Source organism: Pleurodeles waltl, chromosome 3_2 (genome assembly GCF_031143425.1).
Source record: "Pleurodeles waltl isolate 20211129_DDA chromosome 3_2, aPleWal1.hap1.20221129, whole genome shotgun sequence".
NCBI classification, from domain to species: Eukaryota; Metazoa; Chordata; class Amphibia; order Caudata; family Salamandridae; genus Pleurodeles; species Pleurodeles waltl.
In genome coordinates, this window is record NC_090441.1 from 476,211 (window position 1) to 498,078 (window position 21,868).

A 21,868-nucleotide genomic window follows, 5' to 3' on the forward strand; every position below is an offset into this window, starting at 1 on the left:
TTTATTTATTTTATACATGTATTCTCCAGTTTGTTGTACGTAACGTTTATCCCACCATATTCTGGGTAAAGGATAAGTGATTTACTCAAAATAATAATGCATTTGTGAAAATGTAGATAGCTTTTGAAGGCCTATGCAAATTCTAGAAATAAACGGCAGTACGATAAACTGACCCCTCCTCCGTTACATAGAAGCTTGCACACTTCCTCTCAAAGCACGTTACCTTTCTGAAACAGGAAATGAGAAGCTTCGTGAAAGGGTGATCTACTGAGAGCCTTTCACTGTGAACTGGTATGCCTGCTCAGCAAGAGAAGTGTAACGGACGCAGAAATCTTTCATATCTCATTTTTACTTCAATTTCATAAATAACAAAAGGGGAGCCATTAATAGTACATGGCTCTTGAGCGTCCCATTTCAAACACTTTGAAAATCTTCTTACTATTTAGCCATGCTGTTTTTAATTCTTAACTCGTTTGTCCTCTTTTCCAAACTCCCCCTGCACAGGTTGCTGCACGTCCGAAATGGGAACTGCAAATACCATCTGGGAGAGGAAACCTTCAAACAAGCCCAGAGCTATATGGACAAACTTTCAAAACACGGCCAGCAAGCAAACAGAGCTGCTCTTTATGGGGAACTCTGTGCTCTGTTATTTGCCAAAAGTCATTATGATGAGGTAAATATTTGTGTTTGATTGCTGTGTGTAATGTAATGATAATAAAAAAAGTAATGTAATAATTAACAGCACGCAACATGTTTGGATAAAATTGCGTTTATGGGCCGTGGGGGGACTATTTTACCACAATGTCTACCTGCAGTTTAGCTTGCTTTTTCATTTTTGTGAACTTAGAATTGGTTTGTATCAATCTTCTCCTTGTTATGCTCTAAAACCTGTCAGTCTATTTCGTTTTGCTAAAATTGAAGTGGAATGCTTTAATTTTCCTAATTTTCTAGTGGTGTGGCATAATTAAACAATGCAAGAACTGTAACACCAATGTAGCAAGGCACTTATGCACAAGAGATACTAACGGAGTTTGTGAGAGAACATAAAAACAAAAATTAAAAGGCAGTAGTAAATTGATTTTTTTTCTTCTTCTTTTTAGCAGTTATACTGTTGGTACTATTTTCCTTTTCTGCGATTGACGTAAACCTTTCCTTTCCCTGGTTGGTAGAAAGTTTACTATTGTATCTCCCCCTTCACGGTAGACACATAAGTAACCAACCCCATCAGTGAAAGGAATTTTATGGGTGGCTGCTGATTTTACACAGTTAGATGAGCATTATTGGTATAGCACAAAGCTCAGATCGACTGACGTGCTCTTCTCAAGGCTACATTTGCCACCACAACAGTAACTAAATCCCCCACACTGAGCAGCAGCAGCCGTAATAGACATTTTCTGTGGTAGCCAGCTAGTGAGAGAGTGAGGATTTGAAGAATACTTAAATAAGATTCTAACAAACAAAACAGAGTCAGAAAAGATTACATTTTTGGTCCAGTAATGAAGTGTTTTTCAGGGTCAGGCGCGCAAGCACTCTGGCCTTTTGTAATCTCTCTGTGGGCTTTTAACCACGCCCACTCTTGCAAATTCATTCTTTGGTGTGTTTGTTTTAAATGCTTCACTTTTATTGGTGCATTTTGTGAAATGTCCCTCCTTTGTGTGTTGACTTCCCTCTCAGGCGATTTCACCAAGTCAACATTATTGTTGGCCATCACATTACGTCACGCTTCCTCCTGTTACAGCGTGTGATGGTCACTCCTCTGGTTTCGGTTTGTCTCTCATCCCAGCCGCGATCCTTTCTAGACATTCACGCAGGGAGCCAATAACTCTCACACTTAACGCTCATGGTGGTTGTGGCGCTATCAATTGAATTGCATATGTCAGCTGTTTTACTTTTTATTTTCATTTTATGTGCCTAGAAACATCTAGTTGGGAATTTACAATGCTAATAGCTCTAAGTCGAGCAAACTTGAGACCCATTGCATCACACATGTTTGTTTAATTTTGTTTGGCTTTTTGGTGTTTTTTAGACTACAAAACAATTAATGATTACAGCGGATTGAGACAAGAAATAAAGCCTGCAGTGGTTAATGGGTGCATCCAGCAGGCGGGAATTGATAGTGTTTAGTTTTAAACCACATGCGGATATTTTTTCTCAATTTCTTCTTGGACATCATTCATGTGTTAACACAATTTAATTCTCACATGTTTTAAGTGGTGCATCCGTAGTGGAGGTAAATGGCAACTGTTCCCCAACTCTTATTTTCTTCTCTGCCCCAGCAACACATTCATGCTCTAAAGACAGGTTACCTCGGCTTAGGTTTCGATTGCAAAGAATGGGGGTCTAACACTTCATAATTTTTTCACCCTCTTCCAGGTGAAACATTTTCGTTGTACTGCATTTTAAAAAAACACGTCAGTTTGGTCAACAGTTCAGAGTCCACAGGAGGGGCCATACAAGTGTACAGCAAACCTAGCATCTTCTCGCAGGGAACTGCTATAATGTGATGAGCTCTTCATGAGTTCCAAATTTAGCAAATACACAATTTTTTGTGGTGAAAGAACATATGTCCAACATCAACTAAAAGTCTGTTATTGAACCTCAAGAGTCTCTGGCAGAGGCGAGAATTTACGTGATAACCTAAAACACCCAGGATCGTGACAGAGGGGAAAGGGGAAACGGAAAAACAAAAGAGCTCAGTGTGTGCAAAATGGGCAAGAAACATAGGCAGGGCTTGTAAATGATGGTTTAGTCAGCGTCTTGCGTGTTATGGTGGAATGATTTGAACCCTGGGTGCAAACTCCCACCAGATCTGGTTAAGCTGGGTCTGTTGTCCAGGGTTCAGTAATAAACAGAATATCTAATCAAAAGTCCTGCAATAGCTTGTTAGCCTTTTTTTTTTTTTTTAGACAATTTTCATTTTGTTTAAGAACACAACCCAAAAAGCATGTAATCGCACTGTATCTCGCAGGATACATCAACGATGCAGTATTTAAACAACCGGATTCCATTCCCCTGCCCCAATTGCCCCTCTTACAAAGAAAAGGGTACATCGCAATCGATCTTCAACTCAACAGGCCGTTTACTCCAGTCCCAGTGATTCATCAGCGAGGCCCCGATAACCTCCTCACATTTTTCATATTTTCCCCCATTTATTGGGGGCACCCTATGCCGTCATAGATTGGTCCCTTGGTGGCCATGCACCAATATATGTTGACTTTCCACTCCTCTAAACTCAGTAGATTGGATGCTCCCCACATACGACGATATGATGCTTGGCCACTGCTAGCCCCTGGGTAGACAATAGTCTATGGTATTTGTGTCAACCCCCCCCCCCCCCCCCCACCCCAAAAAAAAACATTTTTTGAGGATCATCTTGACTGAGATCTCTGTGCATAGGCCAGGACCATGCCAAAGGCTCTCTTTTACCCATGCCCAGACGCCCTTGAGCCTTGGACAGTCCCACAGAGTATGTAGAAAACTCCCCTGCAGCCCACATCTCCTAGCACACTGATCGATGACAGTCTATCCCATCTTGTGCATGAGTACTCTTGTGTCATAGGACCCGTGTAATAGGGGCAGCTGAACCAGCTGGAAACGCACTCTGATCACAAACTTCGGTGGGCGACTGTATCGCCTTTCCCATTTCTCCTCTTATAGTTCACCAATGTCAGTCTCCCAAGCCACTTGAAACTTTAATAAGAGGTTGTAGCGTTATTCATCAGCTTTGTGTATGTGACTGCAATCGCTTTTTAATGCAATGTCTCTGACAGTAGTCTGTCCTCTAGTGGTGAGGAGTTCTCCAGCTGGGTGCCCCGCTCCACATGTACCCACAGGGTATGACACAGCTGGTGATATGAAAGATTTCCTTGCTTGTCATCTCATATTCCTCTCGCAATGCTTCCCAGGAGACCGGATCTTTATCTCTCCACCCATCCCCCAATCTTGAGATGCAGATAAAGTCCCAGCTATGAAAGCCTCTGAGTTTTCTCACCTCAGCCAGCATGTCACTGTTGCAAAGCTGAGTCCTTTCTGTGGGCCTCCCCTTTCATCCTACAAACCTATCTGCCACCCACCAAATGGATGCTGTAACCGTTGTCAATGATGGGAGAGACCTGCAACCCCTTCTGGACTTTAACAGACCTGGGTATGCCCAAGCACCCAGAGCCCTACGTTCTGCCTTGATCAAGACTTTCATCAAGGTGACAAGGCTCATTCATTGATTATTATAAGTTGCGTAGCCCAGCAATACTTCTCAACATCAGGGAGGACAAAGTCACCATCGTACCACCCTCTCATGAGTTTAAGTGGAATTCTGCCTTCTCCCCCTCACCCCTCTTCATTCCACAAAAGCTGCTGAAGGGTCTGGATCACCCTTCTAAAAAAAAAAACTCGGATGGAGCTAGCTACAGCATACTTTGCAATGTGTATAGTAGTTTGGGAAGGGTAGTCATTTTATACTGTGCCACTTTTCCAAGCAGCTGGAGCATTCTCCGATGTTGTGAATCTGCTGTAAAACATTCCAGAACGAAGTAGAGGTTGACCAGGATGAAATGATCAGACCATTTAGAAGCGAAGAGGCCAAGGTATTTGAAGCCCACTTCCTGCACCACTAGCCCTTCTGGGAGACTCTGCCTCGTGGTCCATGCACACAAGGGGTAGTGAAGGGATTATCCCCAATTCATCTTATATCCAGAGTAGGTCCCATAAAGGTGGAAAATATGGAACAGTTTGGGGATGGAGACTTGGGCATTGATCATGTATGATGATATCTTCAGCTCCGAGTAAGATTATATCTTTCCATCCCTCTCCCAAATTCAGACTATTCTCTGGTGTATCATCGAGCACCCAGCATGCCAGGGCTCCAATGCTAGGGCAAATAGCTCCAATGCTAGGACAACATGCACCCCTGCCTGAGGTCCCTATCCATCGGGTACGGGCTGGACCGTACCCTGTTAATTCTTTTCTGTGCTAGCGGTTGGCTATACAGAAGTTTGACACATCCAACACATCTAACATAGTTAGGACCAAAACCCATCCTCTCCAGCACTCGCCATGTATACTCCCATTTAATAGTGTCAAAGGCTGGGGGCGTGGCCAGTAGCCGAGCAAGATGGCCACTGCTTAGAGCAGCTGCGATTCCCCCGAGTAACATAGGGCCTCAAACTATCCGAACCACGATCAGCTCACGGGCGAAAGGGCTCATGCCCGAGTCCTCATAGCCCGGGGGACCTGCTGAGCTGCTTTGAGGTGAATTTGGACTGGGGCAGCAGGCGAGCTACCCGACCTAGCCCACCGCACGGCACAAGCCTAAGGGGCAGAGCGGCGGCCCCACGGTAGATTGAGGACTGGGGGCACTGCTGTGTTTCGTTGGTGCTGACATGGGAGCTCCAGAAGGAGGAAACTCCAGTTGTGAACCCGTGCCGAGGGCCCCCCACCCCCTTGCTTGATATCGGACATGAGGTGAGCAACTAGCCAGGGAGGCGGTGACGGGCTGGGAGAGTAGCCGGAGACATCGGACCGAGGGAATCACACCACCCCCATGTGGATCGGGGCTGCCAACTTGAACTGAGGGAGAGGTGGTGGCCCTGGTGGGCCTCCAGGACCCGAAGCAAGCGCCAGAAGAGGAGTGCGCAGAAGCTGGGACAACTGCGTAGGCTGCCTGGCCTGAGCCCCATCCCAAAAATACACCGGGGAGGAACACAGAGAGACATCACTTCAGTGGGGTAAGTGAGTGGTGTAGCTGGAAAGCCGACAGGCTGACGGGGGTAACTGGGAACACCCCCCGGGTTGGGTGGCGGTGATTACTGTGGTGCTGCTCGCTCCCCTAATTGCTCCACTGCCCCTCAGGTCCAGCGATAGGAGACCCAGACATGACTGGCAGAATGGGGGGCGCGGTCCAACAATCCAAATTGGACAAGTACGCACTCCCGAAAGAGGCCCTGGATGGGGGAGCAGCGCAAGACTCCGCTGTTCCTGCACCGGACCACCCACAGCCATAGGCCATACAGGGGGTCCGCACCTCCCTGGAAACCAGGATTGATTTGGTGTCCATTGAAGTATCACTGTTGAGGACGGACCTGTGAAACATGGCAACACGGGTGAAAGATGTGGAGGAATCAACCGTCACCCTTCAGGGGGTCACAAGGACCCTCATGTACAGGTGAGGGAGTTGTGGGCCCCGACTACCACCTTGCAAGCCCGGTTGGAAGATTCCGAAGGACGGTCGTGAAGGAATAACCTCTGCATCATAGGGGTGCCTGAATGCGCAGAGGGGCCTGCCATTAACTTGTTAGTTGAAGACCTCATCCTTAAGAAACTACAACCAAGAGGCCTATCAAAGTTCTTCTTAGGGGAACGGGCCCACCGTGTTCCAGGGGCGACCCCGCGACTGGGAGTGCCTCTGTGACCAATAATAGCCAGAATATTGAATTTCCGGGACTTTTAGAGACGTGATTCTGCAGACAGCCTGCAGTGCGCTTCCTGTGAAATATGCAAACACAACAATTACCTTTTTTCCAGACTTCACCATACCACGCAAGTGCAAAAACTTCAACACAACTTCTTGGAAGTAGAGGGTGCTGAGAGATCAGGCCTGAAATACTCTATGATGATCCCCGGCAAACTAAGAGTGGTGGCTGAGGGCAAAACATGGTACTTTGAAAAACCACAGGACACCTTCGATTGGCAGGCTCGCCCCAACGGAAGACGCACCAGGGAGGAAGGCGTCAAGGAGTGGATCGGCTGGAACACTGAGCAGTACAGGGCCTCCCCGGAGAACAACGGCGACTCACTGGAACAGACTGGGACCTAAAAACAAAACAATCAAAAGGAACAAATATAACAATAATAAAAAGAAGATGGAAGAGGAATAAAAAATCGAAAAAGAGTCAAACCCAGCAGGAAATGGGGGGCAATGCAATCTTAACAGCTCAACAAGTGATCTCATAGAGAGCTGTTCATATGGGAGGGCTTGGTGCCCCTCAAACCAAACAGCTTCGCAATAGTCTGATTGCCAAGCCGACACCTGGGGGAGCCCGGTCCAGACAATCTTGTTAACACAAACGTAACGATGGAGGCAGGAACAATGCTTTTCTCTACTTGAGGCATACATTGGGGACTTCTTAATGTTGGTAACGCCACCACTAGTTTAATATGTTGGAATGGGGCGACGGGCACTCCTCAGCTTTGTGGGGGGGGTATTCAGTTCTAGACCCACCTTGCAGGGAGGCAAGGAGGGGGGTTGGTTTTGAGCATTGTTTAGTTTTGTTAGTAGTAATGTTATTAGTATGTTTAGCAGGCAGCTTACTTGAATTGACATGGCGCGCAGCTTTTCCTGGGGGTAGACGGACTGAGACTGGGGACCTGATCCAGCACACCTAAGATTAAGCTAATCACCTGGAACATAAACAGTCTGGGGAATAAGCTAAAGAGGAGGGTGTTACTCCATTCATTAAAGAGACATGCCCCTGATGCGGTGTGCCTACAGGAGACGCACTTACAGGGCAGCACCTACTGAGCCTTGGATCGCAGAGGTTTTAAATTAATAGCGCATGCAGGATACACATCGGGCTCCGGGGAGTGGGCATTCTGATGCGGAAGACTTCACCTTTCAGGGTTCAAAACACCTGGGCAGACCAGTATGGGCGATACATAGATGTGTTCGGGACAGTGGGAGAACACCACAGTTAATATAATCTCAACATTCATTCCCCCAAGGCTACTCAACACTGCCTTTGCCGCACTGAGTGCCCTGATACTCGGCCTCCCAGAGGGGGAGCTGTTACTGGGCGGGGACTTCAACAAACGACGCCCTGTGAGATTCAGCATCACTGGCCCTCCCGGGGATCGAGTTCCCATCGCCATTCCTTGTTGGAGTTTCTGGGTGCAATGGGGCTGATAGATACATGGGGGGACCTGCCACCCGCAGGGACTACAGTACACATTTCACTCTGATGCACATGGTAGCATGTCACGAATTGACTATGTCCTTATTCTTCCACACATGATCCCTTGTATTAAACGTGTTGATCACCTGGCGAGAGGCATATCCGGACCACTACTTTGAGGACAATGCAGGCTCAGTAGAGTCCGCACAGACACTTTGGGAGGCCTTCAAGGCAGTGATGAGGGGTCAGGGGATTTCACGGATCTCAGGGCATAAGAAAGATAAGCGGCTACGACTGGAGGCACTGGAGAAGGAGATTCTAGAACTAGAGACCAAGCACACTAGCTCAGGGCGCCATTAATTGGCTTTGAAAGAAAAAGCTTAGAGACATCACAACAGATGCAGCACGCTCGCACTATATAGCTCAGCAAAGACGCCTATACGAAGTAGGCGACAAGGCAGGAAAACTACTGGTCTGGTTGGGAAGTATGGAAATTGCAAACCGATGCGTACCAGAAATCGTGACTGACAACAGAGACCGGTTGAAGGGTGGACTGCAGATCTTAGATGCCTTTTTGGCCCATTACACTCGAATATATTCCCCAGCCTCATCGGCTACAGCACTTGAGGCTTGGGAGTTGCTCATAGATTTTGACCTCTCAGCCCTGGTGGCATCAAATAAACAGTTTTTAGAGTAGGGGATAACTGTAGACGAAATAACCCAAGTCATACGTGGCTTGACACCTGGCAAGGCACCGGGGCACAATGGCCTCCCTAAGGAACTATACAAGCTCACAGCGACTACGATTGCCCCACACCTCCTGACAATGTTCATTGAAAGCTGAGACAGGGGAGTCCTACCGAGAGATCAGAGACTGGCTATTATACCGGTCATTCTTAAGGATGGCAAACCTCCAGAGTTATGTACGTCGTATAGACCGATCTCGCTCCTCAACGCTGAAGTGAAAAGCCTGGCTAAACTCTTGGCCTCCTGCTTGGTCAGGGTGATCTCCTCTCTGATACACCCCGACCAGTCTGGCTTTATGCCAGGACGAAGTACAGCCCTTAATCTGGGACTTCTTTATGGCATCCTGGGCCGGGTGCCTCGAATCCGTGAAGACGCCCTGGTCTTCTCCCTCGATGCGAGGATGGCCCTTGATACAATCGAGTGGCCGTATCTCTTTCAGGTTCTCCAGCGTTTTGGCTTTGGGACACGTTTCACGGGGTGGGTGCGCTTCCTATATGCAGAGCCCCCTGGCTCAAGTTAACCGTGTACAGAAGTACATTGGTGCCATTCTGACTGCGGAGGGGCATGAGACAGGGCTGTCCCTTGTCCCCCCTGATATTTGCCGTGGCTTTGGAACCTCTGGGGGTCTGGATATGGGGTGATTCTCTGATTCGAGGCCTGAAATGGACAGAGGACTGGGAGGACAGGATATCCCTTTACGCGGATTACATTTTACTGTATGTGGCGGACCCCACACGCACCCTTGATGGGATACTCCATGTCTTAACCCGATTCAGTTATTACTCGGGATATACCATCAATTGGGACAAGTCTCTGATCTATCCTCTCTGCGGCGTGGCCCCAAGACTGCCAGCTGGATGTTCCGCTTGCATACTTACAAAGGAGCTCCGCTATTTAGGCATTTATGTCACCACATACCCGAATGTATTTAGAGCTCACAACTTGACACCCCAGCTGGTGCGCCTGCAGAACGACGTGGAAAGCTGGCATTCCCTTCCACTGTTGTTGCTAGACAAGGCAGCCTTATTTAAAAAGAAAGCCCTGCCTCACCTTTTGTGTGCTCTCCAGAATACACTCTGTTCTGGCCTCTTATTTCAAACACATTGATGTGGCGATTCACACCCTGCTGTAGGACACAGGCCCTGCGCATATAGCCATTAAGAAGCTTACAAGAAGATGGTACGACTGAGGCATTGAGTTGCCTGACATACGGGCCTACTACCGAGCAGCTCAATTGGTACCTATCAACCACTGGGCTCATCTCCGCGAGACTGAGCTGGCTTACTGACTAGACCGTGAGGCAATGAGTCCTGGGGTCTCCAGGCGGGCGCTGTATGGAGGGAAGAAGCCCCAGACATTCCCAGTTCCCACAGCGGTAACCCTCTCCATCTGGCATAAAACACACAGTTCAGTGGGGTGGAAAAACACGATTACACAGGCTACCCCGCTGTGGGACATTGCACACTTGGGCATCCTGGGCACACACCTGTGCTTTCACAACTGGGACACTTGGTATAACGAAGGTGGGAGACCTGTGGAGAAATGTCTGTCCTTTTTTTCTCAAATTCTCCAGGTAGACTACCAGATGGCATCCACAGAAACATTCCGATACCTACAAATCCGACACACACTGGATGGGGCTATCCTGAGGGGGTGGACCTCCCGGAGTCTTATCCGCTCGAGGAGCGCTTACTTAACCACTATATGCCCAGAAAGGCCATCTCTCTCATGTACCGGAAACTCATCAGTAACTCCCCCAATGCTTTCAGGGTCCCTAGGGGTCAGTGGGAATAGGATCTGGGAGGGATGGAGGGTGGTAGGAGGCTCTCGCCTCCCTGAGAGAGGTGGCAGTGCGCTCTAGATTCCGCCTAGTCCAGTGGAAAATCCTCCACAGTAGTTACTATGCCTGCACGACATTGGCGAAGATGGGAAGAGTAGCAACCCCCCCACCCCCCTGCTCCCGAAATTGCAGCCAGGATGGGACCTACTCCAAGTTATGAAGCTGCACAGTCATGCAAAGTTACTGGGAAGCAGTGAGGGTATGCCTAACTACTGTGTGTGGGAGGGTTGAGCTTTCCCCTAGATGCAGCTTGTTGAACATCTGGGGTGAGATTGATATTACTCGTCTAGACCGGGTGTGGATGACTCTGGGACTGATCATAGTGAAACGCAACATAGCCCGTGTTTGGAAGGCGAGTCACCCACCAACATTAGTGTACTGGAAACAGGACCTAGACTGGTGTATGTTGGTGGAAAGAGTGGTCTACACGAGTAGAGGATGTCCAAGGAAATGGACTGGGGTCTGGGGAAAATGGAACACCTGCAGAGGGGATTTGTGCTCTCTGCCCAGCCCTGTAAGAGTGGAGGGAAGCGGTCAGATGTAACCGTAGCTCCATGCGAGGCTTGACTGTGCTGGGGATGGTTGGGAGGGAGTTGACCTCAGGGAGGCCCTAAGGGAAGTAGCGCAGATTAACTGCATCCTAACATTGCCTACTACGCTGCTGTATTGTTATTTGCTGTTGTTCACACGCAATAATAAGTAAAAAAAAAAAAAAAAAAAAAACTTTTGCAAAGGCTGTAGCCGCGTCTAGCCACAGAACCACTGCCGGTTCGGTCCACGTCTTGGTACGCTTGAGCTTATTCTTGAGTGCAAGCTTTGTATGAGGATGAGCTTTGATTGATACAAAGGTTTGTTGGTGGTTGGGGTGATTGCCTGTCGACACCTATGAATTGGAATGGCAATTGGGAGAGGGGAAAGGAAAATGCAGAGATCTTTGATAAGTACTGGCGGGAGGTGAAACGTCGGCAGTGGTAAACAGCAGGAATGGTATTAAGGGGCAACCATTGTTCAGAGAGAGTAAAGCGTCACATAAATAAACTAGCAGATTGGGAGTTAGTCTTGAGACGAGGGCCATGGTCTGAAAGTGACCAAACAGCATCACTGTCATTGTTTATGGGCGGAGATTGGCTTACGTTCTGTGTCCGCTGCGTGCCAAACATGGAAAGTTGTTGTGGCAAGGGGGCAGGTCCAGGCAGTGGAGAAGCAAAGCCTGTGCTGTAGAAGTAGCAGTGTTGGCACATAGCTCTCTAGGCGCTCTACCCACTGGAAAATAAAATGTCAAGATAAACTATCAAGCTAAAACATAAGAAACAAACACATAAAATACATATAAAATGGGATTGAGCTGAGCTCGCCCCAAAGAACAATGTGAGCTAGGCAACTCGCTGAATACATGGAAAACAAAGCGTAACCTGAGAGAAGCGTTCTTTTGAATCACTTCCAAGTATTGAGTATCTCTGCACCCAGAATCTCTATATGATTGCCCAACATTTAAAGTGACTTTGCCCAGGAGCTGGTTGTCAAGCAACAGAGAAATGAAGCCTGTGTTGTAGAAACAGCAAGGGGCAACACAGGGAGCCTAGCAGATCAGTCAAAGAAATGTAGCCCTGAAAGGTGTATGTTTCTTTCTCCTTTTTTTATTGAACCACTACAATTTACCAGGTGTTGCAATAGAAGCCTCCCTTTTTTACCTAATTTTAAAGCTGTTAGAAACATTTAAGCTAAATAGACTATGTTTAACCGACCCCTTCAGCGTTGTCAGTTTAGTAAAAGTGAAATAATTTGTTCCATCACATCACTTTCAAAGTGTGAGTCTATAGTGCAGCTGAGGTTTACCTCACGTAATCACATTATTGACCATGCTACTTTTACTGTAATAAGGTAAATAAAGGTTTTTTACATTTCAATACTGTCTTTCTATTGATCAAAACTATTCCTATAGCACAGTTGCCCGGTTACAAAATGTGTAGATTAATCAGTTCCCAGAAAAATGTTATTCTTCCCTATTGCCCCCTTCTTACTATAGTAGTAAGTTCAGAAATAATGCTTGGTAGCCGGGATTTTTGTTGTTGAAAAGGCTTTGTTTCAGAAATGTCTATACTGTCCTCGTGGACATTTCGTAAACAAGGTTAATGTAGCTTGACTTAACCCTCATAAGTACCACTCCATGTCTTTTATCCAAGCCCCACCAACATTCACTGTTTATGCTTTATCGCTACTGGTTGTAGTGGGGCATTTACATCTCCCGTCCGAGCTCTGTTTGGGACACTGTTGGTCAGTACACATATAGCAAGAAGAATGAACTGTGTGATGATATGTCAACCCATCTCATTGCTTTAGGCAGTAGATGTGAAGCATCTAAGACCTTACTACCAAAAGGCGTGTGAATTATTGTGAGTCTTGACTTCTTTTTTTATTACAGGCTTACAAATGGTGCATAGAAGCTATGAAGGAAATTTCAGGGAGCCTTCCTGTCAAAGTTGTTGTTGATGTTTTAAGGCAAGCTTCAAAGGTAAATCTAAATTATTTTTAATTAAACCATCTGTTACTTAACAAATACTAAAGGATTGGCATTTCATTTGAATCACAATGATCATATGCTGCATTTTGAATTGGCTTTTCAAAATGGGGTGGGAGGGGTGTCTCTCCAGACTGAGAAGAGTTTAGACCTATAATACTGCAGAAAAGTAATGAAAGACTACCTGTTCTGTACAACATACAGAAATATATTCAACAGAATTGTCTCAACAATCAATAATGCAAGGGGGAATTTTCAAATTATGTCACAATTGTTGTAATTCATTTAAATTCCTTCTGCATTTCATAAAAAAAGCTTTTTGTTCTCACCTCTGATTAATACTGTTAGACCTGGCATCCCTAGGATGTTCTTCTCCCAGACGTTTTGCCTTTCACCACGTGTTTGTCCATTTTAGTTAGTCGCTTGGGCACAGTGATAGCTTAGCTTAAGCTTGTGGTCTGTGCCCTTTTATCCAGTATTCATGCTCTGTATTTCTGTATTCAATTTTATTCATTATATTATTGCTTCTTTAGTGGCATTGTTGTAACCCCATTATCAACTGCTATTCTCAGATATTATCAGTGCTATGGATGACATATTTTGCATCATGTTCCTTCCTCGCAATTACAAGAATAGAATGTAAGGCTCATGCAATAATAATTTGTATTGCCGGGCCCAAGACTGCACAAACACTCCAGCGCATAGGTACATACCCGCTTCAGGCTTCTGTGCCTAAACATAAAAATGTCCCCTATAAAAACATCTGTTAGGACAAAGGTCATTAGAGTGGTACCAGACAGAATTTCCATCCATACTGCATGCCGGTTTTCGATAGACCTCAGCCTGTGTCTCTCCACGGATCCTGATCTGGAGACTGGCGGCCTGGCCATGTACCACGGTAAGGGGGTGGTGTATGCTTCTCATGTCCACTGTAAGGACAGATTTGGCTTATGTCGCCAAGCTCTCACTTGGGGGCTAGAGATTAGGCTTCTTAGGTACGAATTGTATATTCATTTTATGACAATATGTTGAGGTTGTTTATATTCATATCTCTGATTTTTACAATCCTGATATTGTTATTCCTCATTATCCTAATCATTGCCGCTCATGCATTTTATCATAGGCTGCAGTCTTTTCAAGAAATGTTTTAAAAACTGACCTTCATCTCTTTTCTTGCCTGTGTGTGTGTGTGTAAGTCTAAGAGACTTGTATGTGGAGAGAAAGGGTTAAGACTTGTGTCCACCACAATTATCCTGAGGGTTTTTCAGAGTTCCATGCAAGGCTGCCACAAATCACTTTACCTTTTGGGTTTTAGTGAGGTGCTGCTAGTGAGCTGAGAGAGTTGGGCCGACAGCTGCCAACTGGTGTGGGAGTGACTCAGTCTCCTACAATGCAGAGGTGCTCCCGCCCCAAATCCAGCAGTCTTGCGAGAGTTGTTATGACACCTGTTTTTCTCTGTATCTTTTTGTTGGCCTCAGGACTCTGAGCACGTTACCACTGCTAAACGGTGCTAAAGTGCATGTACTTCTCCCCTAAGCATGGTAGCATTGGTGTATCCACAATAGACATTTAAATTACTTGTAACTCCCTATACCCAGAGCCTGTAAATTAAATGCTACTACTGGGCTTGCAGCACGAATTGTGCCACCCACTTGAGACTGTAAACATTTCTTAGGCCTGCTACTGCAGAGCATTTGTGTGCAATTTCACTGCCAGCTTGATTTGGCGGTTAAAACCTTTTTCCAATCCCTAAACTCCCCTTATATTACATATTTGACCCCTAAGGTAGACCCCAGTTTGCACATAGGGCACGGTGATGTGTAAGTAAAACGCAGGACATGTTCTTTTAAGTTTTACATGTCCTGGTATTGCAAAACTCCTAAAGTTGCTTTCATCACTGTGATATCTGCTCCTCTCATAGGCCAGCATTGGAAAGTCCTTAACATACTTTTAAGTTGTAATTTCTGATCAGAAATGAGTAGCTACCTCCTGTTTCATGTCACTGGAATTTTAATGATACATCCTCTTTACGAGCAAGTTCGGATTGATTATTACTATTTTAGGAATACCACTTTTTGAAAGTGGGGATTTCCCTGCTCTGTGTGTCTGACAGCCTGTCTCCAATATATGTCTGGTCGGGGCGACAGCTACATTCCTTTCAGAAGCCCACAACACAGGACACTTAACTGTATCTACATTCATCTGCATACTGATGGGACTTCCTGAGCTGGAAGCAAGGAGGGGAGCTCACACTTACACTTCAAGGGGTAAGTGCCTATCCCCACACAAAGGGCTGATTACCCCCTACTGATAGTCTAGAGCCAGGACTGGGCCACTGTTTGGCTGATAGTAACAGTATGGTGGCTGGTTACTTAAACGATTTGGTAACATATGATACATCTCACTACAGAACCATTAGTTAGATTGGCTGATAGTAACAGTATGGTGGCTTGTCCCCTAACTGATTTGGGAGCATATGCTACCTATCACTACAGAACCATTTGTGGGCTGACATGCACTGTATATTCCAGAATGTTTGACATTGTTGCTAGATTGTCAGTATCCAAACATGTGGACATTACCAGGCTAGGGGCCTGATTGAGATCTTGGCAGATGACTTAGTCCGTCACAATGGTGATCGCTATCCAGTCCACTGAAATGTAAATCCCATAGGATATAATGGGATTTATATTTTGGCGAATGGGATATCCGTCACCATTGTGACGGAGTAACTCGTCCACCAGGATCTCATTCAGGCCCATAGTTTCTGAAGTCAGCATATGGAGCTTTACACCTTGGACTTATTATCAATGCTGGCATCCAGTTAATGCAGGAATGCTGAAGTTTGATACAATCTATGCAGGAACTTAAAATTCATCAATTAGTGCCAGTAATTCGTAGACCATTTGGGCACACCAGTATGTCCATTTTCCTTCGTATCATTGGTCCCCAGTATACCACTCCAAATGCTGCCTACCTGGTACAGTGGTTTCTGTCCCCATTTCTTACCACAGTTCATATAGTCCAGCAATCCATCTGCTACATGTTATTGTCTGAATTGCATTTGTAGTCCAGGAGGCTTGGCTGAGTGGTTTGGGTTTAAAGATTTGACAGTGTGGTAAAGTCTCAAATATATGAACACATGAAGCAGGCTTGCAGTTTTGTTTCCATTAAATACATCCAGTGTCATAAACGTCTTATCTTGATACATATGCCCCTTTCATTCCACTTCATAACCAGGCAGTGCCTTCACCACTTTGTACTCAGTAGTTAGGGGAAGTGCGGGTTATCTGTTAGAGTTATAGGCAAGTAGAGCTGTCTGTATCCAGTTTATACCATGCTCCATTGGTGTACACAACTGTGCCTATTCGATCCATGGGTTATGGTACATGCTTGAACAGTGCTGTATATGAGAAGCACTCTTTCATTAAATTGGTTTCGGCATTGATGTGTACATGCAGCGTGGTAGAAAGTACCATTATATTGGATACTGAGGTTGGAATGCAAGATAATGTCGCTTCATATCTTTTACTGAGAATCTACTTTTTTCATAGGGCAGAATCATCCCATTTTAAAATACCAATTTCCATCGTACTTGCTTACTGGCTAGTATCAGGCTGGATAAGACCGTACGAATATTTGAAAAAAATTTCTTTGGAAGTGAGATAGATATACATTTCTTGAATAGGTATGGCAATTTGAGTAATTGCACTTTTTATCAGAGGAGTTCTGCCTGCTGTGGGTAGTGACTGGCTTTACCACCAATCAACTTGTGTTGAGAGCTTATCAAGTGCAGGTCCATAATTGTCTTTTAAAAACATTCCTTCGGAGAGATCAGTCGTGATATAAATGTAGCAGATTGAATCCATACTATGCTGAAGTGTGTATTGCATGTCCACTGGCATTGTACAGGACATTAAAACTAATTTCTCACATTTATTCCAGTTTGTTTATAACAGAGTCTAGCCCATAGCCTATAACTTCTCTAATTACCGCCATTTGATAGACCTCCAAGCGCTTAATAAACCCTAAGATATCATCAGCATATTTTTTTTTTTTTAATTGTTTTTATTAATATTTCAGCACAAGAAAATAAACATGTACATGAGAATTCAGGCGTCCCACCATACTGTGTGCTCACTCCGCTGCCCCCCCCTTTCAAAGCAAGAGTAATAAACATCATAGAGGAACACCTACCAGCGACCAGCCCATTCACCCTCCCCTGGTGGGCCAATCCCTGTCCCACAATATCTGCATGGACAAAATAAAACAACCTTACAACAAAACCAAGTGTCCAATCCCTACAATTGTCAAGTCGAAGCTTAAAGCCAAGGAACAGAGAGCCCCCCTCCCTGAACCCGAAGGCACAGCCCTAAATCCGCATATCCACCCTCTGCCCATAGCTCCTATATATAAAAGAGATGCAGCACTTGAAGGCGGGGGCTACAAGTTGTGAGCGAAACCTGACCAGAGGGTCCCAAATAAAGTCAAATCCACTGCGCGAGCCATCCATTTTATCCGCTAGACGCTCCATGGCAAGGCCCCGCCGTATTCTCGAAAACCACAGGTTCACTGGGGTGGGTCTACCTTCCTCTAGAAGGACATTAATGTGATCTTTGCCGCTCCCAGCACCAGGCACATAATGGCTTGGTCACCCTGTGATTGATGCTCCAGCTCTGGGGCTCGGAGGCCCAACAGGTCGTGCTCGGGTGTTGTTGGCAAAGGATATCCCAATATCTCTTTCATGTGAGAAAGAATTTCAGTCCACAAAGGGCATATAGTTGGGCAGTCCTACCAGATGTGTTTGAAATCTCCCAACGTGCCACATCCCCGCCAACACCTGTCAGACGCCCGGGGGTATATTTTCTTAAGTTTCTCCGGACAGAGGTACCAGTTGTAGAGCAATTTATAGTGTGCTTCCCAAGCGCTCATTGTACAATTGTGTTTGATTATATCATGGAACAGGCGTTGCCAACGCACCTCACTCACCAAAGCGCCCAAAACCTGCTCCCAAAAGGGGATGTGCCTAGGGATCGGCACCCTATGCACTGATGTCAATATGCGATACAGTTGAGAAATACTGCCCCTCTCCACCCCTCCCCGCTGCACAAAACGCTCTATCGGGAGAAGCTCCCTGGTGGCCGCCTGCCTCATGGGTGGCTGAGAGACCCAGTGCACCAGTTGCGTATAATGAAAGTGTTCGGACGGTGGAAGATGAAAATCTCTGCAGCAGTTAGCAAACGAACAAATCTGATCACCATGGACTAAGGCTGCAATCCTCAAGCACCCACCCACCCTCCCTCCATTGATCGAAGGGCCCCACAGATTCCCTGGGGGGAAAGCCTTGTTAAGGCGAATGGGGGTATGTGGTGAAGAAAAGAAAGCAGTCGCATATAACCTCCTCACCTTATCCCACACCTTGAGGGTTTCGCCAATATATGTCTGGTCGGGGCGACAGCTACATTCCTTTCAGAAACCCACAACACAGGACACTTAACTGTATCTACATTCATCTGCATACTGATGGGACCTTGAGGGTGGTGGCAGTGGGGTACTAAGGTAAACATTCTGTGGGTGTGTTTCTTTGGGCCACCACGGGCTATCCCACAGAGTCCTTCCCGTCACCGCCCTAGCCATATGCAGCCACAACCTATCAGACTCTCTGAGGGAACACTCAGCCCAAAAACGCAGCTGAGCCGCAGGATAACACCGGAGGAGATCAGGGCGTGCCAAACCACCCTCCTCCCGGGGAGATATAAGCACTTTGTAAGATAATCTGTCTCTCAACCCCTGCCAAATAAACCTTGTGAACAACGCCCGGGCCACCGAGAAGAAGATGGGATATCAATGGGTAGGCTCTGAAAGAGATAAAGAAAGCGAGGAAGCACCGTCATCTTGATTCTATTAATACGCCCCAACCAGGAAAGCCAAAAGGATGACCATCTCTTAAAGTCGCCACGCACTGACTTAAGCAAGGGAGGGTAGTTGGCTCGGAACAAATCCGACACTTTCCGAACCAACTTAACGCCCAGATAAGTAACCTCTTTTTTTAGCCCAAGTTAACTGAAACTTGGAGGCTATCGGAGCCATTGCCGGAACAGGCAGTGTCAGATTAAGGAGATAGGATTTCCCCATATTTACTCTAAAGCCTGCCTCCTGTTCGGACGTCAGTTCTTCTCGAATTGCCAGAAGTGACTGGCTGGAATCAGTGGCAAACAGCAAAATGTTGTCCGCAAACAGTGAGATTTTATGATAGTCTGCACCAAATTTAATGTCCGGAAAGGCGGGGCACGCTCGGATCCGCGTTGCAGGAGGCTCCAAACAGAGCGCAAAAAGCAGCGGGGATAGAGAGCATCCCTGCCTCGTACCCTGCGACAGATGGAAAAAATCGGAGAACACTCCATTCACCAAGATACGGGATCTGTGACATGAATAGTTGCTCATTACCATTGTAACAAATTGTTCCCCGAAGCCAAATCGCTGCATGGCGGCCACCAGAAATGACCACTCCACTATATTGAATGCTCTTTCAGCGTCTAGTGCCGACAGAAGCGCCGGGACCTGTTTCTTAGCCACCTTTTCCATCAAATGAATGACCCGACGCAGATTGTCATGCGTTTGGCTGCCTTTGATGAAGCCCGACTGATCTGGGTGGATCAGCACTGGCATGACATCCTCAAATCTCCTCAACAGAATTTTAGAGTATAATTTGGCATTGAGGTTTAGTAAGGCAATTGGCCTATAAGAGGCACAGAAATGGGGGGTCCTTTCCCACCTTGGGAATAAGTGAGAACAGAGCCACCCCCATGGAGGAGGACACCGCCCCCCCCCCCTCCCAACATGGTTAAACAGTGCCGCAAGATGTCCTGCCAGCTCCGCATTAAAAGACTTATAAAAGTGAGTAGTAAAGCTGTCAGGGCCAGGGGCCTTGTGCAGGGGAAGTGCGTCTATAGCCTCCTGTACAACCTCCACTGTAAACTGTGCCTCCAGTATTTCATTCGTGTCCCTGGAGACCTGCGGGAGCCGGGGACCGTCTAACTTCTCGGAATCTGTGCCGTCGGATTGGTAAAGACGGGCGTAGAACCTTCTGAACGCCACTGCCTTCCCTCCCTCTGAAAAATGTACCCCGCGCTCATCAGTACTTTGTACCATATAATCCTTAGCTTACTTAACTCGCAGTTGTCTCGCCAGGGTAGTGCCTATCTTGTTGCCCTTGTCATAGTGGGTTTTCTGCAGCCTCAACAATGCCAACTCCGCCCTGTTTGCATAAATAGATTGTAATTTACCCTCAACAGCGACCACCATCCTCTGAGGCTGCCAGGCTGGAGAAAGCTTATGGGCCAGTTCAGCTATTTGAAGTTCAGTTTCCAAAAGACGTTGATCCTCGGACTTTAATCTAATGAGCACAGATGCCAAGGAGATGCACGTGCCTCTGATGACCGCTTTAAAAACATCCCAAACTGTGGGTGCGGTGGGCGGTATCGTGCCCCCCATTAAGCCGGAAGTACTCCCTGATAGCCCTCCGCAGCTCAGTACGCAGCACAGAATCTCAAATCAGAACATTTGGAAAGTACCAGCGCTGGGCAGAGGGCTGGGACAGAGACTACTCCAGAACAATCTCCATAGGGGCGTGGTCCGAAATAACAATCGGGTGGATGTTCACAGATCTCAGAGTCTGTTTCAGCAGTTTGCTCAAAAAAATATAATCTATCTGGGAATAGGATCGATTAAGAATGAGAAAGTAAGGTGTAATCCCTCTCTAAACTTTTGAGGGCACGCCAGGCATCAAAGAGCCCCATGCGGTGTATGGCAGATTTCACCGATCTCGTAAAAGCGCCGGTCTGTGATCGTGTCCAACGATAAATCCCAAACCAAGTTAAAATCACCCAACAAGATGATTTTGCCTTCTGCATATCCCTCCATAAGAAATTGGGTTTGACCACTGTTAGGGGCGTACACAGTAGCTACTGTACACTGCATGCCCCCCTGGTTACCTTTTATCATGAAGTATCTGCCCTCCTTATCTTGTTTGGATCCAGTCTCCCGAAATTGAATCGCCTTATGGAACATGAGGGCCACCCGCAGTGTTCGTTGGTGCGGAAGCAAGAAAAATCGGGAGAAACTGTTTGTGCCACAAGCGGTGTCCCTCCCCCCTCTTCAAGTGCGTTTCCTGCAGTGCGACAACATCGTAATGTCGGTCGGCGAGGTATGTCCTCAACTGGGACCTCTTGTTGGGGGGAGTTCAATCCTTTAACATTCCAGGATAACTCATTCAACATCACCTCACAGGAATCAAAAAGTGCTGGACGAAGCGATCTACTGTACTTCTGGCCACTTGCCCCTCTCCCCCCAACCTCTCCCACCCGACATCTCTGCTGCTCCCAGTCCCCGCACAAGGCTCTCACCGGACAAAAAGGGATAATGGACACAGATTCAGTAGAAGAAACAACTCATACATAACCCAAACCAACGAACAAGAAAACACAGGATAGCATACTTCCTTACTAGTGGCGTTATGAGAACGGGGTGTTACATCCCCTCCCCCCCATAAACCATTCAGCTTTCCGAATCAACAGTCGTGGAGGTACACCTCCGAATCCCCCAGAAGCGGCAAGAGTGGAGTCCCATCACAATAGGCCACTGGCAGGCAAGTTCTCGTCGAGCTCCACAGAATTCAGTTGTTCCTATCCTGAAGAAGGCTCAACGCCATCATCTTGCCTCAAATCAGACCCCCACCTTGAGTCGCCCCACAGGCCCCCCCGGACCTCTCCAAAAACAATGCGGAAACCAGACAAATGGAAAATGTCACCTCTAGGGGGTCCTCCTCCCCCTCTTCTGCTGTCTCCATTGCTCCGCCGAGGTGGAGGTGGAGCCCCC

At 46.7% G+C, this 21,868-nt stretch overlaps 1 protein-coding gene across 2 annotated transcripts in view; it reads left to right on the top strand.

The window, feature by feature from the left end:
- Window positions 1–21,868, top strand: part of APPBP2 (amyloid beta precursor protein binding protein 2) — a 337,597-nt gene that overhangs the window by 178,315 nt on the left and 137,414 nt on the right. For both annotated transcript variants that reach the window (XM_069226533.1, XM_069226534.1), the window contains 2 exons: window positions 505–673; window positions 12,896–12,985. In XM_069226533.1, coding sequence (XP_069082634.1) covers window positions 505–673; window positions 12,896–12,985 — 259 coding nt within the window. The remainder of the gene's footprint in view (window positions 1–504; window positions 674–12,895; window positions 12,986–21,868) is intronic.